Source organism: Mesoplodon densirostris, chromosome 2 (genome assembly GCF_025265405.1).
Source record: "Mesoplodon densirostris isolate mMesDen1 chromosome 2, mMesDen1 primary haplotype, whole genome shotgun sequence".
NCBI lineage: Eukaryota > Metazoa > Chordata > Mammalia > Artiodactyla > Ziphiidae > Mesoplodon > Mesoplodon densirostris.
This window is the reverse complement of record NC_082662.1, coordinates 73,472,429-73,498,997: the sequence shown is the minus strand read 5'-3', so window position 1 is coordinate 73,498,997 and position 26,569 is coordinate 73,472,429. Positions and strand designations below refer to the sequence as shown.

Below are 26,569 nucleotides of genomic sequence, written 5' to 3'. Positions count from 1 at the left end.
TAGGTACTAGGTATTTCTGCACTTGTTCACATCATACCAGTTTTAAGAACAGCCTCAAGAGAAAGAAATGCCACAAACTGAACAATCAATGTTGCCTTAAAAAAAAATTTTTTTTTGGCAATTCACTACTGAACCAGCCTAACCCTAGTTAGCCTGTATACTAGGAAGTACAGATCACATAACATTGTAGAGTTTCAGGCTTGGACAGCAAAAAATATAACATAATAGAAAATGAAAATGCTTGATTATATAATGCCCCCTTCTAGTAAATAAAGTTTTGTAAATTCCTGCAGGATTTTACCCAAGTATGAATACCCTTCTCAGAGGATTGTTAAATCTGTTTGAATATCAATATAATTTCTTATAGTCAATTCCCAACTTGTTAGGTATTAACTATGTGATTACACTCCTCCATTGTCACCCTATTAAATATTGATAATATTTTATTACATAGTGTCTACCTTACTGCATCCACATTTAGATAAATATACTTTAAAATGCTTTTCTTATTACTTTTTTTTTTTTTTTTTTTTTTTTTGCGGTACACGGGCCTCTCACTGTTGTGGCCTCTCCCGTTGCGGAGCATAGGCTCCGGACACGCAAGCTCAGCAGCCATGGCTCACGGGCCCAGCCGCTCCATGGCATGTGGGATATTCCCGGACCGGAGCACGAACCCTTGTCCCCTGCATCGGTAGGCGGACTCTCAACCACTGCGCCACCAGGGAAGCCCTCTTATTACTCTTTTTAAATAGGCTAAGTGTGTCCACATGAAATAAAGTGATTTCTAATGTGGTGGAAGCCCTTGAGAGAACGAGTAAGCTTTAGAAGAATTTGGTATAAATGCTGATGATGTAGACAGGAGAAAATCTGCATGTTGAGATTCAATTATATGATTTTTGAACCTTTCCATGAAAACAAACATCGTCATTTGCAGCTGCCTATAGGGATACTTATAATCCTCAAAGTGTAAAAGTATGTTTTAGGATTTGCTTCTCAATACTGCTGAAAAGTCAGGGTTTTTTTTAATGATGCCCAAATTTGACTTGAGATTTCCAACACGTCTTCTTTTTTTTCATTTTTATTTGTTCTGGCTCTGTTGCAATGCAACAGACACAAATACTTTCAGTATATTTCCCTATTGAAACCTATCTGCCAGATTTTGTGCATAGGTAATGGTAATTAGACTACAAATATATTCTTTTCAGGATACAGAACCATCAGGCAGCTGAACTGTATTCTTTTGCATATCCGTGGGTTATATTGTGAAGGAACCTAGTATACCCAAGGGGAGCCGGGTGGCAAAGGACCGGTGTGTTAAAGCCAATTATGTATCACACACAAAAGTGCACATTAGCTACTTGAAAAAATTCACATTTATTTACTGTCAAACCGTGTTAAACTTTACACTGGATATTAGTGATGGGTTCATTATTAACAGGTTTACACAAAGGGATGAAAAGAAAAGCAGAATTTTGCTGAAACAATTTACATTTCACTAGAACTTTATCATAAAATAAATTACTAAATATAGGCAGAAGGAATATGGAAGAGTAATATTGATGTTTAATTTTACTTTTTAAAAAAGAATAGGCACCTTTTGTTCACTAGAAAGTTTGTGAGAAGTGCCCAGTGCCCTCTTTGCCCCCTGTTCAAGAACAAACAGAGGGGTGACAAACAATCTTTTCTAGATTTCACCACATTTGTGCAAGGCATGGCATAACTGGCTTCAAAGAGTTTTTTCCCCATAAAACACGTTCTTTTGGCCATAAGAAATTTAAATGTAAGAATAAGGACTAACTTGTCAAAGCAGAACACTGTATACAGTGGAAAATAAGTGAAAATGGGTAGAACTTACAATGACAAAGTGTAAGAAAAAACATTTGATAACATATGTGCAACCAAGAGCTTTACACAGTATTTTCTCCAAACTCTAAAATTATTTTAATGACAATTATATTTCAGTTGGACACAAATGTATTTATTTTACCCTAGCAATAGAACAAAATATAATTTCTTTAGCCATTTTTGAATAGGTCATTGTACAGTTGAGGAAACATATGAAATAAGGCCTGTGGCTTGATTGCTAGTGGTTAAACATGTTTTCAATCTTTGCCTTAATGTAAAAGGTTTGCAGTTAACTGCAAACTGATGCAGAATATCTCTCCTGCTTTTCCAAGTCTTGTCAGGAACAGTAAGGTACAGTAAATTTGTCCCACAGGATTTTAAAGCCTACATCTTGTATATAATACAATGCAGGCCTATAAAAATGGTGCAGCCATATTTACAAATTTAGTTCACAAACTGCTGCAGTAAAATGGCTGGAAAGTTTTGTTTTGCTTGTTTCACAATTTCTCTAAACAGCAGCAGAATCTTAAAATACCTGGTTGGCATCTCTTTTCTTTGTAACAAATAATTCATTTTAGTATACTCTGTGTATATACAAAGTTTTTGTATGTTATATAAAAATTCACAGAACTGCGAGGTTCAGTCATCTTTTTTACACTGGAGAACCACAGGTCAACAGAGCCATCTCTTCAAGCAGAGTTTGAGGGAGCTGTATCAGGCCACGGAGCCTGTCTTTATTTACCAACACTTGCACGGGGCCGCTGGGATTCCTTAGCTGCACTATTAAAGACTTGTCACCAGCTGCATTTGTCCTTCTCTGACATCTCCTTCTGGAATACACCCTTCTTTGTTAATGGGGATTATGTAACCATCACTATTGCCCCTGCTGATTTGGTAGCACATCTGAAGCTGATGGCCAGCTCCAAGGTTTGGCATGCTCTTATAGTAAATGTCCTCGTTCTCACTCCTCCTGGATGGAGACAGGTCTTCTTCCATGTCGGGGCTGCTCTCCTGATATGGAGAGTCTCTAAGGTTGGGCATGCTTGTGTAAAGAGAGTCTCTGTTGGGAGACTGTAGGTGGTCCTCGGCCTCAGCTGTCAGCTGGGAGACGTAGCTGTCAGTCCCCTCGGGCTTCACTTTCTTCTGGGGTTGGTACAGAAGGGAGTGAGTCCGCTGAGGAATGAGCGGTGCCTCGAGTTCTTTGTGATGGAGCTCCAGCCCTGGGTTGTCACTGTGCATTAAAGACGAAGCATCTGCCACAATAGCGTCATCTTCGCTGCTGCCCCCTCCAATCACAGGTTTGACTGGTAGTGTGAGCTCGAGGTTGTGAGCCTTGCTGCTGCCCCGCAGGTTGTTGTGCACTAATTCTGAAATGATCATTTTCTCAAAAGCGGTATCATTCAGACTTAGTCCACAGTCCACGACTTGCACGCTGTCATTATAGTCCCCCTTGCGTAGTGAGTAGCTGTTGTTAAAATTACCATTTAGCGGTAGAGTATCCATGGCACTTGTATCCCTGGCATTGTTCAGTGAATGTCCTGAAACAGAAAAGGGAGGGGTTCGGTTACTGCCTCTGTTCCTTCTTCAAGAATCTTTACTTCTTTTGTACAAAACTTTTTAATGTCGTTCAGGACAAAGTTGTATTTGAAAGCTAACACTTGGAAAGTGCCAGGCTTTCCTGCATTCCCAACTGTAAACAGTTGCAACCCCTTAGATAACAGGAACAAGTGTGAAAGAATAATACTGTTTTCCAGGGAGGGAAGGTGGTATACAGAATGCTGCTTTATCAATTTCGGGGAGACAGTAGTTATGAATTGATTTTTGGTCAAATCTCTGACACTCTTATAAAGACTTCACTCCATGCCCTTGCATAGTTAATGCAAAGCAATTCATTAGTGACATTTACATTTTAAAGTACGAGACTATGGTTTATAAAAATAAAATTAACAGAATTTGTCCTAAACAACACTAAATTAAAAAGGAATAAGTCACATACAAAAACTGAAGGCAAATGTACAACATAAACCCACATAACTGGCAAGCAACTCTTTAAACAACATTCTAACATTTCCTTTTTCTGGAGATGAAGTGAAAAAAGGAACGAAAAAATGGACAGACACAAAGAATTCATGTTAAACAAAGACAGCCGTCTCTCATACTGACTGGACCAGGGGCCCACAAGCACCATCCAACAACACGATAGACAGCAGGTGGAATGACTCACTTTGGACAACTCACATCATGTCTGTCTGCTCAGGCTATCTGGCCTAAGAGTAGCTGATATATAAAAGAAAGTAAAATGATTTATTGTAACATGATGAAGAATTTCTAAGCTTCTCAGCAACTTAGAGCAAGGGTTCAACAAATTAGATCACCAGCAATAGCAGCCTTTTACTTTTTCATTGAATATTTCTTCTTATTTTGAACTTTTATTTGGTACTAATACTCTCTCTAATAGCAATGGCCCCAGGCTCCTATTGGTCAAAGTTTGCCTGCAGCCCTGCAGTCTGCATCAGTCACAGTGACAGCACCGAATGAACCAGCAGAGTCTACTGTACGAGACTGGCCCACAGACACCATGGGCATGGAGGTTAAACGCAGAAATGTTAGGAGATTTCTTAAGTATGGGTCACAGAAATTAAACCAAGAATAAATATCAACTGTGGAATGGGAAAAGGGTGTCAGCCTTGGCTAATATATTTTTATTTCTAAAGGAATGAAAGATTGGATACATCTGCTGAAGATATGAAAAGAGGTTCAGGAGGAAAAAAAATATGGTAACATGCTCTCTTTGAATCAGAGTTGTATTTTTCTACAGACACATAAACATGTAAACTAAGACATCACAGTGCTTCTCAGGCAGATGAAAAAAGAAGGTTTTAGAGAAAATTAAATGGTCTGTACCATGGAAAGTTAGGTTATTCATTCTCAAAATCCTAGAGAAAAAAAAATCACTTGTCTACAGATAGGTCTGGAAAAAAAAAGAATGAAATGATGTTATTGAAATGAAACTGACCACTGTGAGGCTGCTGCATTGTATGCAAGGCTTGGAGGAGTTTAGGAAAAAAATTAATTCTTCGAAAAAATAGGAAATTTCCCTTTTTAGTGCTCACTCCACACTTAAAGCTGCAGATTATCCTAGAAAACTCAATGTCATGACCAATAAATACCTAATAAATGCTCAATTAATTATCATTAGCAGAAAATAGGGGGGTCATATTTATTATTGACTCATGTTATTTAAAAAATTCTGATCCAACTTCTACATTTGAAAAACTGACAGTTCGATTTGTATCATGCTCCAAGGCATGTTTGACAAAATGAAGTTATGATGGTTCTTTGCGTGGCTTCCTTTAGCCTCGTTGACACAAATCTCCAGCTTTATAAATTTATATACGTGCCACAAACTTTAGAAGATCTACTATTAGGAAACATTTGATGTTTTAAATTATAAGTGACACGGGGATCAGTTGCTAGCATTTGTTTCCTCTGTCGAGGTTTGGTCTTGTCATTTTTCTTTTTATTGTTGTTTAATAAATATAAAAATATATACTGGGTAATCCAAAAGGTGTTTTCTATGATATACTGCAGATTTAAGCACATCTTTGGCTGGTTTTGAAGAGGCAACTTTTTCTGCCCAAGTTCAGGTAATTCACTGGAAGACTTTCCACAGCCTGTAGCAAGATTACTGTGGGAATGCAGAAATGATAAGTCAATTATTAAGCATTCTGGTTGACAGTACCTCAGGCTTTAAAGAGCAAATTATTTCAGCATTGCATGTACTTAAGTATGGACAGTATTTGCTACAGACCTCTACTACTGACAAAAGGCAGCACATATAGGTGTACTGTTTGAATTTGGAAACATTTGAGTTGCAAATTGTGAACCACTTGCCCGCTGAGTCTACTTCATGACTGCTAGTTATGTTTTAATTGTGCCGGTTAAAAATCATGCTGAAAAAATTTACATTTGATAGGCAAAGTTAAGTTTTACTCCCATACTTGTCTCTCTGTAGGTTGCTAGAGGAAAGCATAAGGAAAGTAAGAAAAACAAGAGAATGAAAAGAGAAGCTGCAGTTACGTTAAAAAAGAATGTCAAGAAAAAAAAACAAAACGGAAACGAAGTTCTGTGTTTAATTTAGTGGCAAATATCAATCACAAATAAAGATTATATGCTAACTGTAATTATGTAATAACTTTCACCAAACTCTTGAAAATTCTGTTAATATTAAATATATATATATATTTTAAATAAATAAGCTATTAGAAAATACAGTAAAATACAGGATGGGTTAGTGACAATCTCGCCCCCTCCCCCAATAAAAAACTATAGGTATAAACTGACTAATATTAACTTTATTCTTAAAGTTTTTTAAGAAGAAAGAAAAACTACCATAAAGCTGCACTATACTATAGTTTGGTTACATTGATAATGCTGGATGTAGTTTTCTATACCTAGGCATCCAAATTATTAGCTAAGTCATGCCAGAAGCAAACTCCGTCAGCAAGCTTTAGAGTCAACTGAATAGTATATTACATAGATAGGATACCTCTAAATGATATAAATCTTGAAGATGGGCTCTCAGACCATGTGATGTCAGTCCTGTAATAATATATTAAGATTTATGCCACCTGTGTCAAAAACATGGATAATTATTGGTAAATACTATCATGACTGAATTTTTACTATAATATAGTGCAGTTTTAGAAGCCTGGCATGGGCAATACCATAATGCTTTTTAACTGAGAAATTAAGGATGTAATAGTAAGTATATGGCAACTTGAGTGTTCTAGAAAGAGGGCAAAGATCAGAGTTCTGTTTAGCAGCAAAGAAAGGTAGTTGTATTCGTAAGTATAAGCACACCTGGTGAGTTAAACACAGGAGCTGAAGGGGCATTACATACAACTGTTTCAGCGAGCAATGTGTTATAGGGGTTGTTAGTGCCGTGGGGTCGAAGAAGAGGGTTTGTTAGTAGGTAATTGCCAGTCATTCCTAAAGCAAAGAAACAGAAAAAAAATACATCAGTTCTCTTATTTTAGTGTTGCAGTTGCAGTAAAGTACTTTTCGTATTCATCAACGGTAGTGGATAAGTTGGCAATGGAAAATCTGCTGAAATTTTCTGACTGTATTTGAACTACTAATTTGAAGGAGAAAGGGAAGAGGGAAGTTAAATTTCAGCAATTCACAGGTGCTTTCTAAGTCCCCCAAGTAAACACCTGCTGAGGATGACATTTACTAATTTATACAAAATCACTGTTAAACAAAAATGGCAATTAAATGCACAGAGATCAACATTATGTTTCAAGATGTTACTGCTTAATATTAAAAACCTAACCACTGAGGCCCAGAAGAGGGAATCTCAAACTTTCAGAATTTACAGGTGTGGGATTATCCCTCATGAAAACATCAGTGTTAATACCAACTCTGATACAAGCAGGAGGAAAAACAACTTTCACAAACAGGTAAAAAGTATGACACATTGCACCAAGCTTCTCTTAGTAAATGCAAGAGCACACATGCTGAGGGGAAAAAAGAGACTGTGTATAATGAATTATTAGACCATTCACAAATTCTATCCAACAAGAATTCTCCTTCTGTAATCTTATTTGCCAGGTTTCAAAAATGAATCATTGAATAATTCATTTCCTTTTTGATAGTCATCTTAACAGAATTAGGTAAAACATCAGAGCAATGGAATAAACACACATTTCACTCATTCTAATTGACAAATTACAAACCTTTCAATACTTATCAAACATGCGTTTTGCATAGCTAATGTAATTTGGCTAAAAATATTTTAAAATTCAAGTTGGTTTTGATGCCATACAGGTGATTTTTTTCATTTTAAACCAGAATCTCATCAGAACAATGTCAACAATGAAAAAATGTCTTTCATACTACATTGTGATAAAATATAACATATTATATTACAAATCAGTACATCAAAACTGAAATTACCTGGATAAATTACCTTTCCAAGAATATATACAATAATATATGATTTTTTTCAAAATAAATTGAAATTTACTAAACTTGTACTCAGGAATATGTGTCTGTACATGTACTTGTGCCCTTATCTGGCTAAATTATTTTATTTGTCATATTATTTTAAGTTGGAATTATATTGATTATGTGATAAGTTTAAGGCTATAATTGTAGACACATTAAATAATAACAATTCAAATATAAAAATTACTTTGTAAATTCTCATGTAGTTTAATTATTTGTTTATGAAGAGTTAGTATAAATGTTTTGACATTTACTTTTTACTTTTTGAAAGAAATGTAAAAACAGAAGAATTTTACAAGTAAGAATTTTCACTGCAAAACTGGCACTGTTTAATGTGAATAGTAGTTACTCTAATTATATTAATGTTTTAAGAAGAAAACTTTCATAAATGTACATTTAGAAAGAATAAATCTGGGGCTTCCCTGGTGGCGCAGTGGTTGGGAGTCCGCCTGCCGGTGCAGGGGACACGGGTTCGTGCCCTGGTCCGGGAGGATCCCACATGCCACAGAGCGGCTGGGCCCGTGAGCCATGGCCGCTGAGCCTGAGCGTCCGGAGCCTGTGCTCCGCAATGGGAGAGGCCACAACAGTGAGAGGCCGGCATACCGCAAAAAAAAAAAAAAAAAAGAAAAAAGAAAGAATAAATCTGTATTCACTAGGAAAACATTTTAATCTGTGGCAAAGCATGTTCTCAGAAATTACTTTTTCCAGCCTCACTCTGTTAACGTGGTATTTGAAATCATACTTTTTGCATTACATTATTGAATAAAAAATTTATATGTACTTTAATAAAGGATAAAAGATGACTCAACAGGTTTAAGAGCTTGTGATATAAACCCATTTGAGAGGAAAATTCAGCATTTTCTCTAGAATTATTGCAAATTGGCAAAAGGCACAAAATTTAAATTGTAAACTCAAATTTTCCTAGTAACTGACCTTGATTAAGTGTTGAAGTGCTATTGATGTCACCTGAGATAAAAGAAGATTCAGATTGTTTTCTCACAGTGTCATTCCACATCCTTCTTATACGACTCTATTAACATAAAATAGCAAGACATATGTTATGTTAGTTTTCCCAAGCTTACCTTACATTAAAGACACACAAAGATGTACCCTAAACAATCTGTGCAGAATTATCTTTTGACCTTTTTTAAAAAAATGTATGTTGATTCTGTTCTAGAACTAAGGAAGTCTATACTCCTCTGTTGCTTCCTCTACTAAGGAGTATTCAATTTTCCAATCTTAAAGAGAGTGTTCACTTGTCTTTTTTTAAAGTGGAGATGGCTAGTTAGTCAACAAATGTTTACTGAATGCCTACTGAGTCCTGTGCTGTGTGAGCTTAGGATATCTAATGATTATGACATACTTCTTAAAAAAGAATACCTCTCAAAAAAGGATGTTTACACCTAAGAAACACCTTGAAGAAATACTTAGGATGCAATTAAAACCAGAATACTAAGAAGGCAAGTATTTGCTACCTAGATCATTATAATGAGGAGACAATTAGTACATCTGAACAGAACATGTCTCAGAAGGCTTTCCATAAAGAAGATTAATTAAAGATGCTGTCAAACTCTTTGTTACCTGTGTGCCAGAGGAATACCGAGCACTGGTTCTGGTGGTGGACGCCTTCACTGAACTGTGAGGGCTCTCAGTTGGGAGGCCACCGCAGCAATAGGAGTGTCTGAAGCACTTGCCGTATTCTTTTCGTACCTGCATTGAATAACCACAAGACCAAGGGATTAATATAAACATACGTGCTCCTCTCTCTCTCTAATTAAATGAGCAGACGAGACAAGAAGTCCCACTAACACTTTTCCGTGGAGATTACAAAGTCAAGTTCAATTGAAACTGGTGAAATGGTAATCAGAAAAACACCTCTGTCCACTAGACTGGCTAGTAGGACTTTTAAAGGGTGATATCATATGTAGAAATGCTTTATACCCTGTTTTCATTATGCAAATGTTATTTATTAATACAATGGTAATATCTTAAAAGCCTTATTCTAGCTATAGCCTTAGTAAACCCAATTTTCTATTTCATGCTAAGAAAATAAGATAAAAAATTTAGTATTTTCCTTGCTTAATTACATGTAACCATTTGTAATTCAGTCATTTAAGGTTTATATGCTTCGTGTCCTCTTAGGTAGGTCAGTACATAAACTTCTTTTTCTAGATTGCATGGTGTTGCAGGTGACCTCTTTATAATGAAAGACTACTTTGGCACAAGAATAAAGGAAAAAAAGTCCTTTGATACATATGTCATTAATTAGGATGGAATGTTTTCTTCATTTTCTGATGTGTCTAGCTCTAACATTTAGTGTAGAGAGTCTAAGATGCCTATTCACTTCATGAGCACACAAGGGAACTATTTAAGCAATTTCCATTCACATTAATGAGTTACCCATGTAATTTCCCTTTTTCCCTGAAGCTCGGACATATGGATAGATAGAAAAGTTGTCAGGCCTAAAAGAAAGTTGAAACTTTAAAAAGTGAGGTCCAAACAACTGCTAAATAATAGTGCCCCACTTAGGTGGTCAAGAATTGGGAGGAGGGGGGAGAGTTCTGGATTCTGTGCAGCTTTACTGGCATATAAACAGGTTTCATTGAGGCTAAGAGCCAGACTTTGAAATTTCAAGACAGAAGGAGAGGCTTCATAAGAAATTATTTTTTCTAGTAGGTTACAAAAAACACTCAAAGGCTTCCCCCTCCCCGCTCCCCCCCACCCCATTTCTATGCTCAGTATCTGTCTGCAAAGGCCAAAAACTTTGACACTTATTCCTTGGGAAATTAGAGAATTAAAGTCACTAATGACCTTTTAAATCTAAGTGCACTTGAATTTTCATCCTCTTAGTTTTATTTAATTATATCTATTAGAACAAATAACAATGGAGTTGAATTTTCAAAGCATTTTCTCTGCCTAAATATGCTTACTCAAGCAGTTAGAACCATGATTTTAACTAAATCATCTTATATTCTTAACAATTCATCCTGGCAGCACCCAGTAGGACATATCCAAGACTAAGTAGAACTTGTTCAAGAGAAATGTAACACAATGATTTTAAAATGTAATTGTTAATTAAAAAGCATAGCAAAATCTCTGTAAAATTAATATACAAACTCTATGAGGAAATAATGATGACCTCATCCTTTTTCTTTTAAGTTTATGCTTTGTGAAAAACATTTGACAGAAGGTATGAATATGTGATTATCTGCATGTATATAAAATGCTCATCTATGCAGAAAATATATAAAAACCAAAGTAATGACAAGATTATACCTGTATAATGTTTAGAAAGTTAAGGTTCAGTGTTATTAAATAATACATGATACCTCATAAAAAATTTCTGCACACTAAATGGCTATTAACTGCTCTGCAATCCTATATAACCAAGACAATGGCAATCAAAATGGTATTTTATCCAAATAATACCCTCCGGTGTTGGTTTTGCCTAATGCCTATATTGCTGTGAATGTACATTATTATCTGTCAGTATTGCACATTCCACTGTCATTATCTCACAATTATAGCTTATCAGAACTGATGGAAGTAACAACACTATCATCTTGTCAGGACTGAAAACATAATAGTTTTCACTTTCACAACTCTATTTCTCTGTTCAGTTTAGTGACCAACTAGTAATAACAGAATAATAAGACTACATTAGATATGCAGACAGGGAAAGGATGATACCTGGTGATAGGCATAGACATTTTAAACTTAAATGGTAGCTAAGATATTCTCTTAGGTTTAACATCTTCTTGTAATAGATTAAAATATTTCACCTTCAACTTTAATTTTTGAATCAGTTTTGCTGACTCCACTTAACATTAAATCAGGACAAATAATAAGATGTAAGATATGAAATTGCTGGGTTTTAAGATCTTTCAAAATTACTCAGAAGACAACATTGATATTCATATTTTTGTATATCTTGTGCTTTTAAAATTTAGACCATTTATCCTTATACTCAATTTTGTTTTGAACCACTGCATTTCTTTTATTGAGCAAAGAACAAGATTATTTAACTTTTTATTTTTCTTGTATACCCTTTGCACAAAGCATTTTTGTAGACTTCAAAGAAGAAATCTTAACATAAGTATCTAGTTTATAATATTCCCAAATTGACATTCAATAGATGATTGGTATTGACACCTTTTACATGTGAAGACTGAGTTTCCTGACTTTCATCACAATTAATTTATGATTAAAATATAATGCTATTAATAATATTCCAGTTGTAACTTAAAATCTTCCCTATTATATGTATTATTTTCAAATCAAAGAACAAGTTAAGCAGAGCCTCTAAGTGTTTTCACTTACTTTCTTTTGGAGAGCACAGTGAAAGATGAAAATGAACACTCCCTGGAAAGCATTAAAGATGGTGAAGAGATAAGCCATCACAATAGTCTCCTCATTAATAAAAAGCAACCCAAATGACCAGGTTAGGCCGAGAAGACACAGAAGAGCGAAAGCGCCAAGCACCCAAGACCTGAAAAATGAAGTGAATTTCATTAACAGGTTCAATGAGAGAACAACACACATCACACTTAAATATTAACATATCAGTAGTAGCAGTTGACTTTATGTTCACATTCAAATTCAACAGCATTTTGGCTTTAACCTTTCATTGATTAAAGAAAGAACAATAGCATTTAGTACTGCAGTCTCCAGTGAAAACAGCAACAGCAGGTATGACCTTTTCTTACTCAGAATAAACAAGGTATGAAAACTATATTAAAATACAAGGTGTAAAACATCCCCCGTGACTTTATTGTCTTTTATGTGCATTTTGGTAAAAGAAATTAAGGAGTCCTTAATTAGTTTACTCCTATACTTTTATTCTTGTGGTGCACTCAAGACACTGAATAATGTGACACATACAGAAAGGTTAAATGGCAGATAATCACTTAACACCTAAACTTCACATTCTAAGAAACTAATCTTAGGTGAACCTAAGGTTTTATAACTGAAGCATGAAGAAGCCTAGCTGAAATGAGACAAAAACATGAGAACAACTTCAAAATAAAATAATTTGGGAGAGATTTCATCATGAATAGCTTAAGGAGAAAGGAACTGTAGAAAATAGGATGGAATGAGAGGATTTAAAGTCAGTGCATTCCATGTCTAACTAATGATCTTACTTGATAAATGGCTTATTATCTTCATAGCTAGAAAGCATTATAAGCAGAAAAGAGAAACAAAATTATTAGGCAGAATTAAAATAGAAAGTAATAAGAAAGCATTTATATATTTTATAAAATTAGTCAAAATTAAGAAAGTCAAAATGCAGAGGCAAGCAATTAAAAAATAAAGGCATATTATAGTTTAAAATATTCTAGCAAATAAGATATTCCAAAATAATTATAAAAATTAAGGGCAATTCATGATATTGACGGATTTGTAAAAAATATAAATCATGCCATAAATTTGTTAATGTAGGGTTCTACCTTACCCAGGTAAGTCCGTATTATAGTAGCCATCACAAACACGGTAATTACTGGTGTAGATGAGAAGACAGAAAGAGGAAAAGGAAGAAAAGAGAGAGATGCTAAAGATTAGCTCTCTCTCTTACCATGCAACATGCAATGAAGCTGGCACTAACTAACCTATCTAAAACTTTATCTAATTAAAAAAAAAATTATCCTTACTATAGATCTGCCATTTTTAACATTAAAAATATTTTCCACATCCCATTATAACCAACTTGAACAATACCTCCTCAAATTTTAAATTAACTCATATTTTAAAAAATTACTCTGAAAATGCTTTTATAAGATGACTTAATGAATCAACAGCTATCAATTTTTTGTTAATTAGATAACATTTTTTCCATTGATAGAATATTGCAGCTTTTTTCAACACTGAAATAAAGTAAACATTTATTTAATTATCATGAAAACAACAGACAATCTCCAAGTTAACAATAGTAATGGAGTAAATTCTCTTAGGAAAATAGGATTAGAAGTAGAAGCTGCTCAGAATCCTTAATAAATCAAAAAGTCATTCAACAAAACAAACTTAATATAATCATATCAGTCATGCAAACAGGAACATCATTTTGAATTGCATTTTAAATTCAAATGAAATTGCTACAGTGATATGGAATTTCCACAAAGCCACTGAAACAATTTCTTGGCTTTAGACCAAGACAGAAATTATTACCTAATTTTTGACCAATGTCTGTGACATGGTAACAGTGAGACTCAACCTTGATCAGTAAAACTTCATTCTGAATAATTTCTACAGGTGAAAGATGGTATTCATGTATTCCCTGTGGAGAATACCTTTCACTTAGTTTGTCAAGCAGTAAAATTAAAATATGAAATACTTACTTAATGTTTTCCAACCTGCTAGAATCTGGTTTCAATGTGTTTGAGTGCTTCACCATTTTGCACAATGTGATCACCAGGAAGATAATATTTAGCTGTTACAACAAATAAAGAATTAGATCATTATGACAAAAAGTAAAAATTAATACATTTTTTCAAATATATTTAATGGGTTAATGCAGTTAAATATGAATAACACGAGTATATGGTAGACACTGATTCAATTCTAGTTTATTTATGCAATGATCAAGTTGAGTCTAGATAAAAAAATACTCTGGCTACGTATGATCGATTTTTTAATAGATCATTTGACATGAAATTGAAACCTCATTAAATCAGTATCATGTGGTGATGATTAAATAAATTAGACAGCCTAAATTAGTTTCTTTAGCCAGAAGTACTCCAGGGCCTAAAAACCATCTAATGAAAACACAGAAGTGAATTCCTTAGAAGGGGCATTTACATCATGCAGCTTATAATGGAAAGATCCCTGAATTTGGGACCCTAAGACTTAGTTGAGAGTCTAGTTCTTGATTTTGACTGATTAAATGAGGAAAAATAACATTTGCATACTCTTTTTGTAAGGTAATGGTAAAGATCAAATGAGATAAAATATATGAAAAATGTCAGCTGGTTATATAAAGTAAGATAAAATTTAAAATATATAAATGTATTTGCTATTTAAGTGTTAAAGACCATCATTTCTTTCTTCCTGATGTCTCTATACTGTATGGAAGTAGGTCCAAAGGCTGTTTTGAGTCCCTCTAAACACTCAGTTGTACAAAGAATGTAGATGCAACAAGTGCCAACTGGGGAAGATAGAACCTGACATGGAAGCACAGTCTGGCAGGTCAACTTGAGAGAACTCAGAAGATAAGAGTTGTGTTTTGACTGAGGAAAGTTAAAGGTTTGTAATTTGCATTTGCTTCTACGGAAGCCTGGCAGAATGCTGGATGGAGTGAAGGCAGTTCCACTTTTATGCTCTAAAAATAAAACTATGCTAAATCGCTCCTGGATTTTTTTGACCTTTTATTTACTTCAGATTATTACTTTAAAAAAGACAAAATGAAGTTATTTTGTGAGGATTAAGTGATTTAGTGAAGGCACAAAGAGTATATTCAGAAAAGGACCCGTTTATATGTAGAGATGAAAGCAATTCCTTGGTAGTAAATAATCGACATAACTTTGTTACAGTAACGTGATTATTTTTACTGAGTCACAATACCATCTGATAAAATGATAACATTATTTTCCTCATTCATCACCACTTCTGATTTTATAATTAGGAAAAATGATGTAAGGCAATAAAGAAAATTTCCAAGTCCTTCCTAACGAGTTTAAGGAACAAAGCAAAGGCTTTAAGCCGTGTATCAGTCATTTTGTCTACTGTGCCTTGTTATTTCTCTTAGATGTAGAATTTCCTCTTAAGGACTAAAATAGGCATAATTTGCAAGTGCTGGCAGACAGCATTCCATTAATTACTTGAGGACAAAAGAAGCTCTTTGCTTAAAAAAGTACTTAAAAATTAATTTCTTAAAATACTTGTCTAGAGAAAAAGTAAATAGGTAAAAAAAATGTCTAGCTTTATATTCTGAAGATTATAAAGTCCAGTTGGTCATACATAAGTAAAGGCTTACATTTTCAGGAATATTACAATATGATTCATTTCATTCAACAAATATTTATTGACCTTACTGCTCCACACAAGAATGTGCTTATTGTATAGGGATAAGACACAAATTTTCGCCTTTGAGAAATTAGGTAATATCTTTCTGATAGTACAATGAATACTTAATTTGATTTTAAATAAGCATGGTACAGTTTATCTCTAATTTTTTTAAAGGCAAAATCAGTAGTGCTTTTACTTTTCATTTTATATAACAGTAAGCCTTAAATAGGACAATTTAAGAATGGTTAAAAACAAGTACTCCAAATAATCCTAAAAACAAACAAACCAACCAAAACCCATATAAGGAAACAAAGTATTTACAACACTTATGTAAGAATGGCTGCCTTAACAGATTCAGAATCAAAATCTTTTAAACCTCCTGACCCTTCTTTTTGAATGTCCTGATAAAACTGTTTCTTTCTTTTATTACAAACTTCAAGACCTAGGGATGCCGTCTACCCCAACACCTTTTGTTAAATAATTTTCTGAAGCACAAAAGGGCCACAATTTGGAGCTCATTATTTTCTAAGCATATTACTTATCCCCTCAGGAATAAAATAATAGTAGTGGTAGGAGTACATTCAAGGAAAGAAAAAAAGTTATTACCCACCACAATGTCTAAACCACAAGGCAAGTAAAGAATGTGAATGTGAAAAAAATGTGGATGTATCAAGTATTATGCTATAAAAAGAAAATGAGTACAAAATGTGAACTCGTGGGGGTTACATCCATCCAAACAGATTTTTCAATGAAGAAAAACCAGGCAAAAAAAAAAAAAATCAGTTACTTAAGAACTAGCTCATTTTCCAATAAAATTGAAATGAAAATGAAGTGTACCTATGTAAAAATAGAATTAAAGCTTAAATATGATACAAAGACATTTGTTTCTTGTTAAGACAGAACTAACCAACTTGAAAATGCTACAGAAAACATATTTCATTTAATCCTTAAAAAACACTGTTAGATGCATCTCTCCTCACCCTACTGAAGTTTTTAATGTTATATACGTGTTTAGTTTTTCTTCCTAGCGACAAAGATAATACAGTCACAAGGTATAAAGTTCAGAAAATTACAGGAAAAAAAATACCCTGCCCACAACGTATAATCCTATCTCCAGAGGTAGTAGGTAGCACTTGGATAACCATTTTACAAATCTGTGATGTTAATTATCTTGCCAAAGACTACTTAGCTACTGTAATGTCAATGCTGAGATTCAATATACTGTCTTCTGGCTCCATGGCCCAGTCTTGTCAACAAAATTAACCAGTTTATTCTGGTTGAGAAAATTAGGAGTCTTCTAAACAAACCAAAGATATACTAGTTTTGTATTTTTTTTAAAAAAGTTTCCACTTCTATAAAGAGTAATTTAATTTACCACTCAATCAGAGATGACCAATGAGTTGAAGATATAATATTAAATTAATTAATACATAGAACACACTATCAAAGAAATCCTAAATGACATACAAAGGTGTGCTCTTCAAATGATTTCCACTTGATGGGCTTGCCATAATAACCAATTCTCCATTTCCTTTGCAAAACACTACCATCCCATAATTAGCAAATAGCTAAAACGTCCACACACTTCTATTCCTACTAGCCAAATTGTACTTTGAACAGTTATTTGTGTTTTCTTAATCCTGTCTGTGCTAGTTATATTCATACACAGCTAAATATCACACAAACCCATAAAACCCGAGTGGGGAAAGAAAGCTATTGTTTCTAGTATATTTAAAATCAATTGTTTCAAGAAGATGTTTTAAAAGTGAGTCTCTTTAAAAACAACTTAAAACCCTAGAAAAATAATCATAAAACCACAGAAGGACTCTTGCAGTCAGACTGTTTCACAAGTGTCTATGAATTCTCCAATTTACAGAAACTGAAAATAAAACTTTAGCCAACGCACTAATGGTTAAGTTGCCAAGAAATTTAGTTAAATCCAACACTAATTTAGTCTTTGAAATACGACGACGATATATAATTACTGAGGCAATGGTATCTTTAATAGGAGAAAATAACATCACTGTAAGACAAAGTAATTACGAAAAAATGCATGCAAGACTTATTGTGAATCACAGCGTAAGAGCAAAAACTGCTAAGCGTGAGATATTTTTCTTTTCCTCAACTCCACATTAAAAAATGTTACTAATACAAATTATTTACCAAAAAACGTCTATTATTTAGGTATTGAACATTTTAATACATTGCCACCAAAATATATGTGAGTGAAATATTTTCTGGAATTAAATAGAACACTTACTGAAGTGTTAACAAATTCTTTAAACTGTGGTTTTAAAGTTCTCTGATTTTCTCCAGTGTCTAAAAATGTAAATGCTAATTTTTAGTTTCATGGATAAATACTGTTCCTATGATCTTTTTCAGGAGGCAATATACTATAATAAGAGTTATAATTCTGTATAATAAAACATTTCAATAGATTTTCTTCTTTTCTCTTCTACTCTTGTTCTCTTAAAATGTAACTATGGGAATCAGAACAAGAAATAGAGGGGGCAAAAAAAATCTTTGATAAAATCTATTGTCCAAAATAGTCACTTGAAGACTGAAAACCTTAGTTTCAAATGACGTACTGAGTTCTTTCTTCTTATCATTTTCCCTATGACATAAATGGCTCTTTCTAGCCATATACTTCTGTGCTTCTTTTTTTGTTCTGGTTAGAGTAAGCAATTTCTTTCTCCTCACTTTTATTTCTTCCCAATTTATTTTTCTGCATTTGGTATGCATTTAAAAAATAAAGAAATCACAAGCATCAATGCAGAATTCTCCCTATTTCTCACTGGAAGGCAGGCAAAAAGGGTGAGAAGAACTGTCTCCACCATCCAACTGCTGTTCTTTTCCCTTTAAGTCCAATGCAGCCATTTTTTGCCCTCTTGTTTTTTGTTTCTTTCCAACATAAATGTTACTAAGTTTAAACAGAGTATTTTGGGATAGGTTGAAAGGTGCTATGCATCAATGAGAAAGGAAAAAGATGGAGTTACAGCTATGTACATAAAGACTGTCTACAGCTGGTATACATGTCATTAATCATTCATGTAGAAGCCTCTAGTAAGTACAAGTTAATAGGATTGTGTTACATGTTGTATGTCAACTCACCAGTCTGAATGCCCATACTGAAGATTAAGGTTGAAGATGAGGCAACTCATCCAGGAATTAATCAGATTTTAACTCTGCTCTGTGTGTGTGTGTGTGTGTGTGTGTGTGTGTGTGTACAGGTAAATAGGTAGATGGGTACCTCTTAACAGAATTCTATGTGAAAGAGTGAGACCAAATTAAAAAGAAAAGAATTTTCCTATTCAGCTAAAAAGAGTTAAATCACTAAATGGGGCATTCTTTCTCTTTCAATAACAAATAATACTCTTCTATCTATCCCCAAAAATAATTTCATAAATTACTGTTTAAATAATCTGCCAGTGTAATTTGCTGATAAAATTAATCACTACTTGATGATATGGCTTAGCTAATCCTCACCCATATTGATGAACATGAAAATACAAAGAGTTTAAAGAAAGAAAAAGGTACCATAGATTATAGGAGTGCACAGTTTGTTTTATAGTAATCGACCTGCTCAATTGAATCATATCCATTTGAGCTTAGCAGCTTAAAATTCATTCCAAAGCTTGCCGTCCTGACATGGATATGATAAGACACAAGAACAGAAACACCACTCTGAAGTAACCTAACTGAACTGCACATGTTCTGACCCTTTTTGTCCTCCCTAGAGCTTTTGCTACCTGGCAAATGCAACTCTAAAACTGCACTTGTATCTCCAAATCTTTGCTGTTAGCCAAGCAGAAACCTATTTCTCCCTGGGACTAGCAGCCAGGGAGGTGTTCTCTGAGGAAGACTTCTAAGTGAGTGTGTGAGCTGAACTCTTATTGAACTGAATTAATTATTAACGATGCAGATGGAGCTGTCCAAATGATAAGAACAGCTCCTGACGTGTCATGATCCAAGCTTTCATTAAACCATTTCAGGCATACTAATGGTTTCCCACTGCTCATTACTTACAAGCACTTTTCTCATAGATATAATAACTTTAGTGCCTGTAGGCAAGACATTCTATAGAAATACAGAAGTAGGAAGTTTTATCTTCCATAACATGTTTTTTTCCTTCATTGAAAATTATGAAAAATGTACACTTATTTAATACTACTAAGTTATATGATTTCAATTCAGAAAAGCTGGAAATGCAAAACTATGCTTTCTAGGAATATCAATAGGTACTTTTTGTTATTCCTTAAAAGGACAGTATATAATATAATTTATATTGTATAAATTTTTAAACTGTGTCTGAACTGACTTTTAAATGACCTATATCACCATAAGGATATATACAGGTAAATATATTAATACTCAGCAAACATGTGCTGTACAATCACATATCTCACTTTAGGTTACATTTGAGATAATGTTTTACACTTCAATACCACTCTGTCTTTCTGTGTTGGGACGATTAGAGGGCAAAGCAATTGCAGGAGAAGAATTACTCCCAGGATCTGTACTGTGATTGCTACCTGCTGTTTTGTTTTGTTTTGTTTTTAAGTTGGGAACACCAAAGCCCTTCACATCTCAACGTAAATGACTTGGTAAAGGATAATAATGACAAGACTAAAAAATAATGGTAGGCTCTTGCTATAAAAGGGCAATATAATAAAACGTCCTTTACCTCTTTTCTTACTGGAAGCTGAGTATATATGAACATTAACTCCTTTCACCCAGTGAAATGTTTTTTAATACTCTAAAGTCAGTATTTATCTTCAGAGATAGAAAATAAACAAAACTGCAGTAGGAGAGAAGTATAGATCAAATATCCATAAAATGATTTTTACAATTTTCAAAGTATCAGTATGTTCAGCCAAGGGGTCAGGGAAAAAAAAAAGCTTGAGTCTTTAAGGAGCATACCCCTTTATATCAGCTGTTTGTCATTTAATTCAAGATAGGCTTAGGCTGTGTTAGCATAAGTAAGCCAAGAACAAAAAATTGGGACAATCATCTGGATTGAATAATTCTGATGAGAAATCAGCTTTCCTAAGAACACTTGAGAGTGTTTTACTGGTTCGATTCGTACAGGCATTCATCTCAAATTTTCATTTTGCTTTCATAAGTAATTGTATAAAAGAATTCATTTTAGTGACAAAAGTAGTTTTAAGTTTCCTTGAACTACTAAAATTTTTTCTTAATTTTACTGAAGTACTAGTAGCTATAATTGTAATACTATTAACCGTAGAAATATCTTAATAAGCTTACTTGTGTCACCTTTTTTAAAGAAAAAACAACCTTAATAGGAATAAACAGTTATAGGCAATATATAAACTTGATTGTTTCATTTTCAATCTTCTAATGGTCAATAACACTTATTTGTAACAGCATGATGCTAAAACCGAGTGAAAAGTTTTAAATCCAAATATTTTAGCTTTTTTAAAAAATTTCAACTATATTTGAAACATTTGACTAGTGGTAATTTAAGTTAAAAAATACCTTAATGTCATTATACTTAAGTTGTATCAGGTTTATTTTAAAATAAAATTTCTTAGAAACCAATATTTTTATTTGGTATTTTAAGTCTTAGAAAAGTAATTTTATTTCTAATGAGTTTAAAATTTATTTAATATTTATTTATTATGCTAAGCTTAAAAAAAACCTTTTTTGTGCCCTAAAAAGAATTTAGGGTGTGGACATTTATTTAAAAGTACTAAATTACTATGTGGAAATGAAGATAATAAATATTAAGCTAATGTTCTTTTACTTCCATAAAACATTCAATTCATAAATGCTACACAGGCTTGGTGCAGAGCTAATACTATAGATTTTAAAGATATAACTTCCTGAACTAAACCTCTTAACAAAAAATCCCACTACTCAAAACCAAAATATACTATACATATCAGTTATTCCTTTCTAATTATCAAACTACTTTAAAATCATACAATCTTAACATAAAGATTAAGACCTGACATTTTTGCAAATTAAATTACAAATGAGGGAAAAGTATTTCTTAAAGGAAAGAGTATTTTTAAAAATAGTACTAATTAGCAAGTGTATAAACTCTCAATAGATATCAAATGTAAAATATACTACACAATTTTAATCTGTAAGCTAGACATGCTTATAAATCTTTGAATGCACAGATAAATTAACAGTAAAACAAACTGTCCCTGTTTCAATTGTATTGCTAAAGCAGCAAGCTAAAAATGAAGGAAAAATAAAGTCTGCTTACTAGAATAATGAAGGTAACAGGTCCAATGAAACTCCATATGAAATAGTTATCAACATGAAGCCAGCAACTATTATGAAAAGAAAGAATATTAAGTAGCTTCAATGGATGCTCAACATCACAAGTAAAGCAAAATTTTAAAGATCTAACAAGTAAAAGTATCTTTACACTTACCTTTGAAAATTAATTTATCATGGGCAAGAACAATTTGAATAATTCTACTGTTCTTCACTTTAGGTTTTAAATTTGATAAAGACATATATAGTTATGCTTATATGGGGAAAACAATAACCCCCCCTCCGACCCCAATCCTGATGGTTAAGACCTCTGACTTTACTAAGAAAAACGTGAAACTTGGTATTGGTATTCCGAATTGTCTCATTCTTTAAAAGTTCTTATCTTCAAAATTTGCCTTTGGATCTATATCTGAGCTAAAATGTTTAACCCTATGGAACATAAGAGATTAAAAAAATAAGTGTTCAGATGTAATGTTTGTTGCAAAATAGTATAGCACAAATATAACACCTCAACTGGGAATGGGTGAATACTAGAAAAAAAAATCAAAGTACAGAATTCATACTGTATTAGACTAAATGATGCATAAACTTATTAAGACAGATTTTACTTAGTGGTTCATTTTTCACGTAACATCAAATCCCCAATGAATTTCTTTTATTTGTCTTTCATCATCTGTGTAGTCAAAAAGCTTTCTTTAGTCCAAAGAATCTTTATATAACTAATTTTATCAAAAGAAAAAATAAACAGAATTGGAAAGCAAATTCATGCCTCTAGCAAATAAAATCCTTAGAAACATGGTCTACCTTCTGTCACTTTCCATAAATATATTTTTTTATAAATGAATGACAGTGACTTATTTTAATCCTTTCAAACTGCCTGATAAAATATTATCAAAGTAAAACATATGGGCTGGAATGTGGTACTGTCACAACTCAGAACGAGAGTTACCTAGAGGGTCGGCTGCACATAGAGAGCTAATGAAACATTAGTTTAACAACTGAATAGTTAAACCTGTCAGATGCTTTAAGTTCAGAAGAATTTTTACCTAATATCTTTCTAAGGCCAAAAAGTTATTTACTTTTTCAATTTGTTAGAGGTCAATCTTTTGTGTTAAAAAGAAAGTCCATAATTTAGAATCTGCCTTGCCAGAGTACAAATCCTCACAACCTAGAAAATTACAGAAGACTTGATTGTAACTTGTGCATGGCATGCCCATTTTCTTACCAGTAAGGCTTTCAGATGCTATTTTAGTCTGTCAGGAACCCTCACTGACAGCTAACAGGCTATAAAAAGTTATTCACTTGAAAAACACTCAGGTCACTTGCAATTACTTACGCTTTTTCTGTTCCATAGCTCTTATAGTCAATAGCAGCTGAAACGCCAACCACTGTGGCAGGAAACAAGTAACCGGCAACATAGTAATATTTCTTCCTTGAATATTCACTTTCAAACACTTCAACTAACATCAGATAGAGCTGCACACCTTCTAGGCACATCCAAGCAAAAGCAGCCAGAAAGAAAAAGTGTAGAAGTCCTGCAAATATTGGGCATGCTATCTATAAAGGAAAGAAGCAAAAAACACAAGAGAACACAGGAATATAAACAGCCCACTCTAAAACTAAACAATGTTCACCGATAGTACTCACTACTGTCTTTAAGATACACCATTATTTAGAGAAAATTACTGCTTCTTAAAAAAATTTTTTTTCCATAAATGAAAATACTGCCAAATTTGGCTTAATGCTTATGGAGTGTAATGCTAGGTGTGCTAGAAATATCATCATTGTAAGACATTATTATTTATAGCAAAAGTAAATGCAAATAAGAAAACATATTAATTTCTCTTCCGGAACTATTCATTTTTAAATCTGAATATTCTACTTGTAGATAAGTTGCTTTACAAGTCTTTAGAACAGTTGTTTCCAAATATATTATTTCTATTTTTTTCTATTACAGAATTTTTTTAAATTTGCTTTAATGATAACTATCCCAGCTCTAATTACTTAACATCATTTGCTTGTTATATGTGGAACATTCTCAAATTCATCCCAGAGCAGATGAATACAGAGTAAAACATTAATTAATTATTAAGTTCTCTTTGTGACACTGAGACCTCATGATGGTGAATAAATGGCTCAGAATATGAGGACATGATCACTAGTTAGAATGACTATGTAAACAAAATGAAAAATTGAAAAATCGGATCTTTTCATTTTAGTATACCCAGCATTCTTCTATTCAAATTACGTGTTTTAATAACAACCCAGAAAAATGCAACTGTACCTTAATACAAGAAATGAATTAACTCATAATAATATTACTTAATGATTGGGTTGTGTTTTATTACAAATTATCCTTCAGTATTGCCATGTCAATTATTGTAAGTTAAAAGGTCAAATATTAACAGCAGCATAAGTGGATGTTATAATAATAATTCTCAGAGATCCAAAGTCAACAAATGGAAGGAGTACTTACCATGTATTTTGTCTTATCAATGCCTATTAGGAAAATAAATTCAGCAATGAAAAGGTTGATACAAAGGTTCTTGTGAATAGTATTACGGTCACTCTGTAGACCACGGAAAAAGCAGAAGGTGAAGATGCAGATAGCCAGACAAACAAGGGAAATGACAATTCCCACCCAGGTGATGACTGTAAGAAGTAATTCGTGAACTCCATCTTTGTACTGAAAATTTAAAAAATGAGGAACTTTAGTATTCCTGCAGTATGTTAACTAAAGGTAAGATAGGTTTCACATGTGATAGCTCAACTTTTAATACTAAACTCTTTGAATATTCATGTGTGTTCAAACGGGGCTCAATACTAAAAAAAAATTTACGATCAAATAACAGTTCAGTATTATCTTATTGATTTTTATATTCGAAGAATGATCTATGAAAGTAGATTTTACCTAGAAAATTATGACCAAAATAATTACTTACATAAACATATAGAAAACATTTTACAATAGATTAAAGACTACTTAGTTATTTCAAAATAATTGGCATTTTAATGACTTGCCAGGCTAACAAGTAGTCAAATTTTAAGTTTTAATTTTCCCCTTGAGTTTTTATATTATATAGATATATATTAAAAGTTAAGCACATAATAGATCTGAGAGCTTTCATGTTATAGTTCTTAAATATTTTTATCTCCTGGCTTATATTCTCTTAATCACAAGAAGAAATGAATACTAAGAAATATTCTGGAAGCCATTCTAATCTTTCAAAATCTGCAGTCTGGCACAGTGTGCAAAGTCGTTAGGAAATTTAAAACAAAAGTTTTGAAATGAGATTCAAACATTCAAGATGGTGAGGGCATGTTAAACTTTAGAGCCCTCTGTCTCCTTCGCATAACCTATTGCTATTCATTTTTTAAATCCCTGACCGCCTCTGCCTGACACCTGCCCAAAGAGGAAAAACTTAGAACGAGTCTATAAAGCACGATTTTGAGATGTAGCAATAAATATAGTGTCAAGACTTCCTAAAATATATGGACAATGTAGAAGCAATTAGAAATCCACATTACTTTGTTTGCTTTTTAGTTACGATAAACACCCAAAGAAGGGACTACTACACAAGCTGTTTTGAATCTCTGAGGTTTTTCTCTGCTACTAATTAGAAGTGCAAATACTTACTGCAATTCCCCTGTGGGCCATGAGGATTGCAAAATTGGTTAGGTGGCTGCACGCACACGTTGTACGAGTTTTATTAGTGTCAACCAGCTTGCAGCCCTGGGTAGACCAATATCCCATCATAGTTCTCTCTGAGTAGTTCCAGAAGGAGCAGTTTGCATTGAAATAATTGTCAGGCTGGGAAATAAAATGACAAGATAAAATTAGGATTTTACACTCTAAGATGGCAATAGCAATTGTTTAGTATGTGTAAAAGGTAATTTAGATTAAACTTTTCATTGTTTCGGACTATGAAGTTTTTCATCAGCAGAACTGTAGACTATGTTATACAAGGCAGATATCTAACTTAAAAGTGGCTTTATAGTCCAAAACACTCTAAAGTGTACTCTAAATTACCAAAGACCCATTTTACACAATTACAATTTCCATCTTATGATTTTACATACTGATGGTACATCAGAATCATTTTTTTTTTCTTTTCTGACAAAATTAAAGCCATGAATTTGTTCTGAGAAAATTCTGTAAGGACCAAGTGTTTTCAAATCTATTTTGTTTGGGGCCCATTTTTGCTCTAAATGACCCAATAGACACAATTTGAATCCTGTAGTTAGTATGTCAAGCTCTTAAGAGAGTAAAGCAACTGCAGAAGATATAAGAAGAGAATAGCCACACAAATGTATTGTTCACAAATGAATTCTGGAGATTCACGTGGCTATCTATGGGCACTTATTCTCTCTACTATAACAACAGCCAAATTCTGCAGACAATCTTCCAACACAGTGGTTTTAGCTACCAACTTGCATTCTAAGGCACAGCAGAGGAATCGCATCTCTT

General features: G+C 33.3%; 1 protein-coding gene across 10 annotated transcripts in view; it reads right to left on the bottom strand.

Annotated features, from left to right (window-relative positions):
- Nucleotides 1-1,443: 1,443 nt before the first annotated feature.
- Nucleotides 1,444-26,569, bottom strand: part of ADGRL2 (adhesion G protein-coupled receptor L2) — a 181,181-nt gene continuing 156,055 nt past the window's right edge. For 6 of the 10 annotated variants that reach the window (XM_060090008.1, XM_060090009.1, XM_060090011.1 and 3 more), the window contains 9 exons: nucleotides 25,739-25,912; nucleotides 24,578-24,787; nucleotides 23,438-23,658; nucleotides 22,088-22,154; nucleotides 14,187-14,278; nucleotides 12,175-12,343; nucleotides 9,436-9,564; nucleotides 8,788-8,884; nucleotides 1,445-3,383 (listed from right to left, as the gene is read on the bottom strand). In XM_060090008.1, the coding sequence (XP_059945991.1) occupies nucleotides 2,629-3,383; nucleotides 8,788-8,884; nucleotides 9,436-9,564; nucleotides 12,175-12,343; nucleotides 14,187-14,278; nucleotides 22,088-22,154; nucleotides 23,438-23,658; nucleotides 24,578-24,787; nucleotides 25,739-25,912 (1,914 nt within the window). In that variant the 3' untranslated portion in view covers nucleotides 1,445-2,628. Of the gene's footprint in view, nucleotides 3,384-6,394; nucleotides 6,477-8,787; nucleotides 8,885-9,435; nucleotides 9,565-12,174; nucleotides 12,344-14,186; nucleotides 14,279-22,087; nucleotides 22,155-23,437; nucleotides 23,659-24,577; nucleotides 24,788-25,738; nucleotides 25,913-26,569 lie in introns of all 10 variants that reach the window. The other 4 variants (XM_060090014.1, XM_060090015.1, XM_060090017.1 and 1 more) reach the window with 4 other exon arrangements.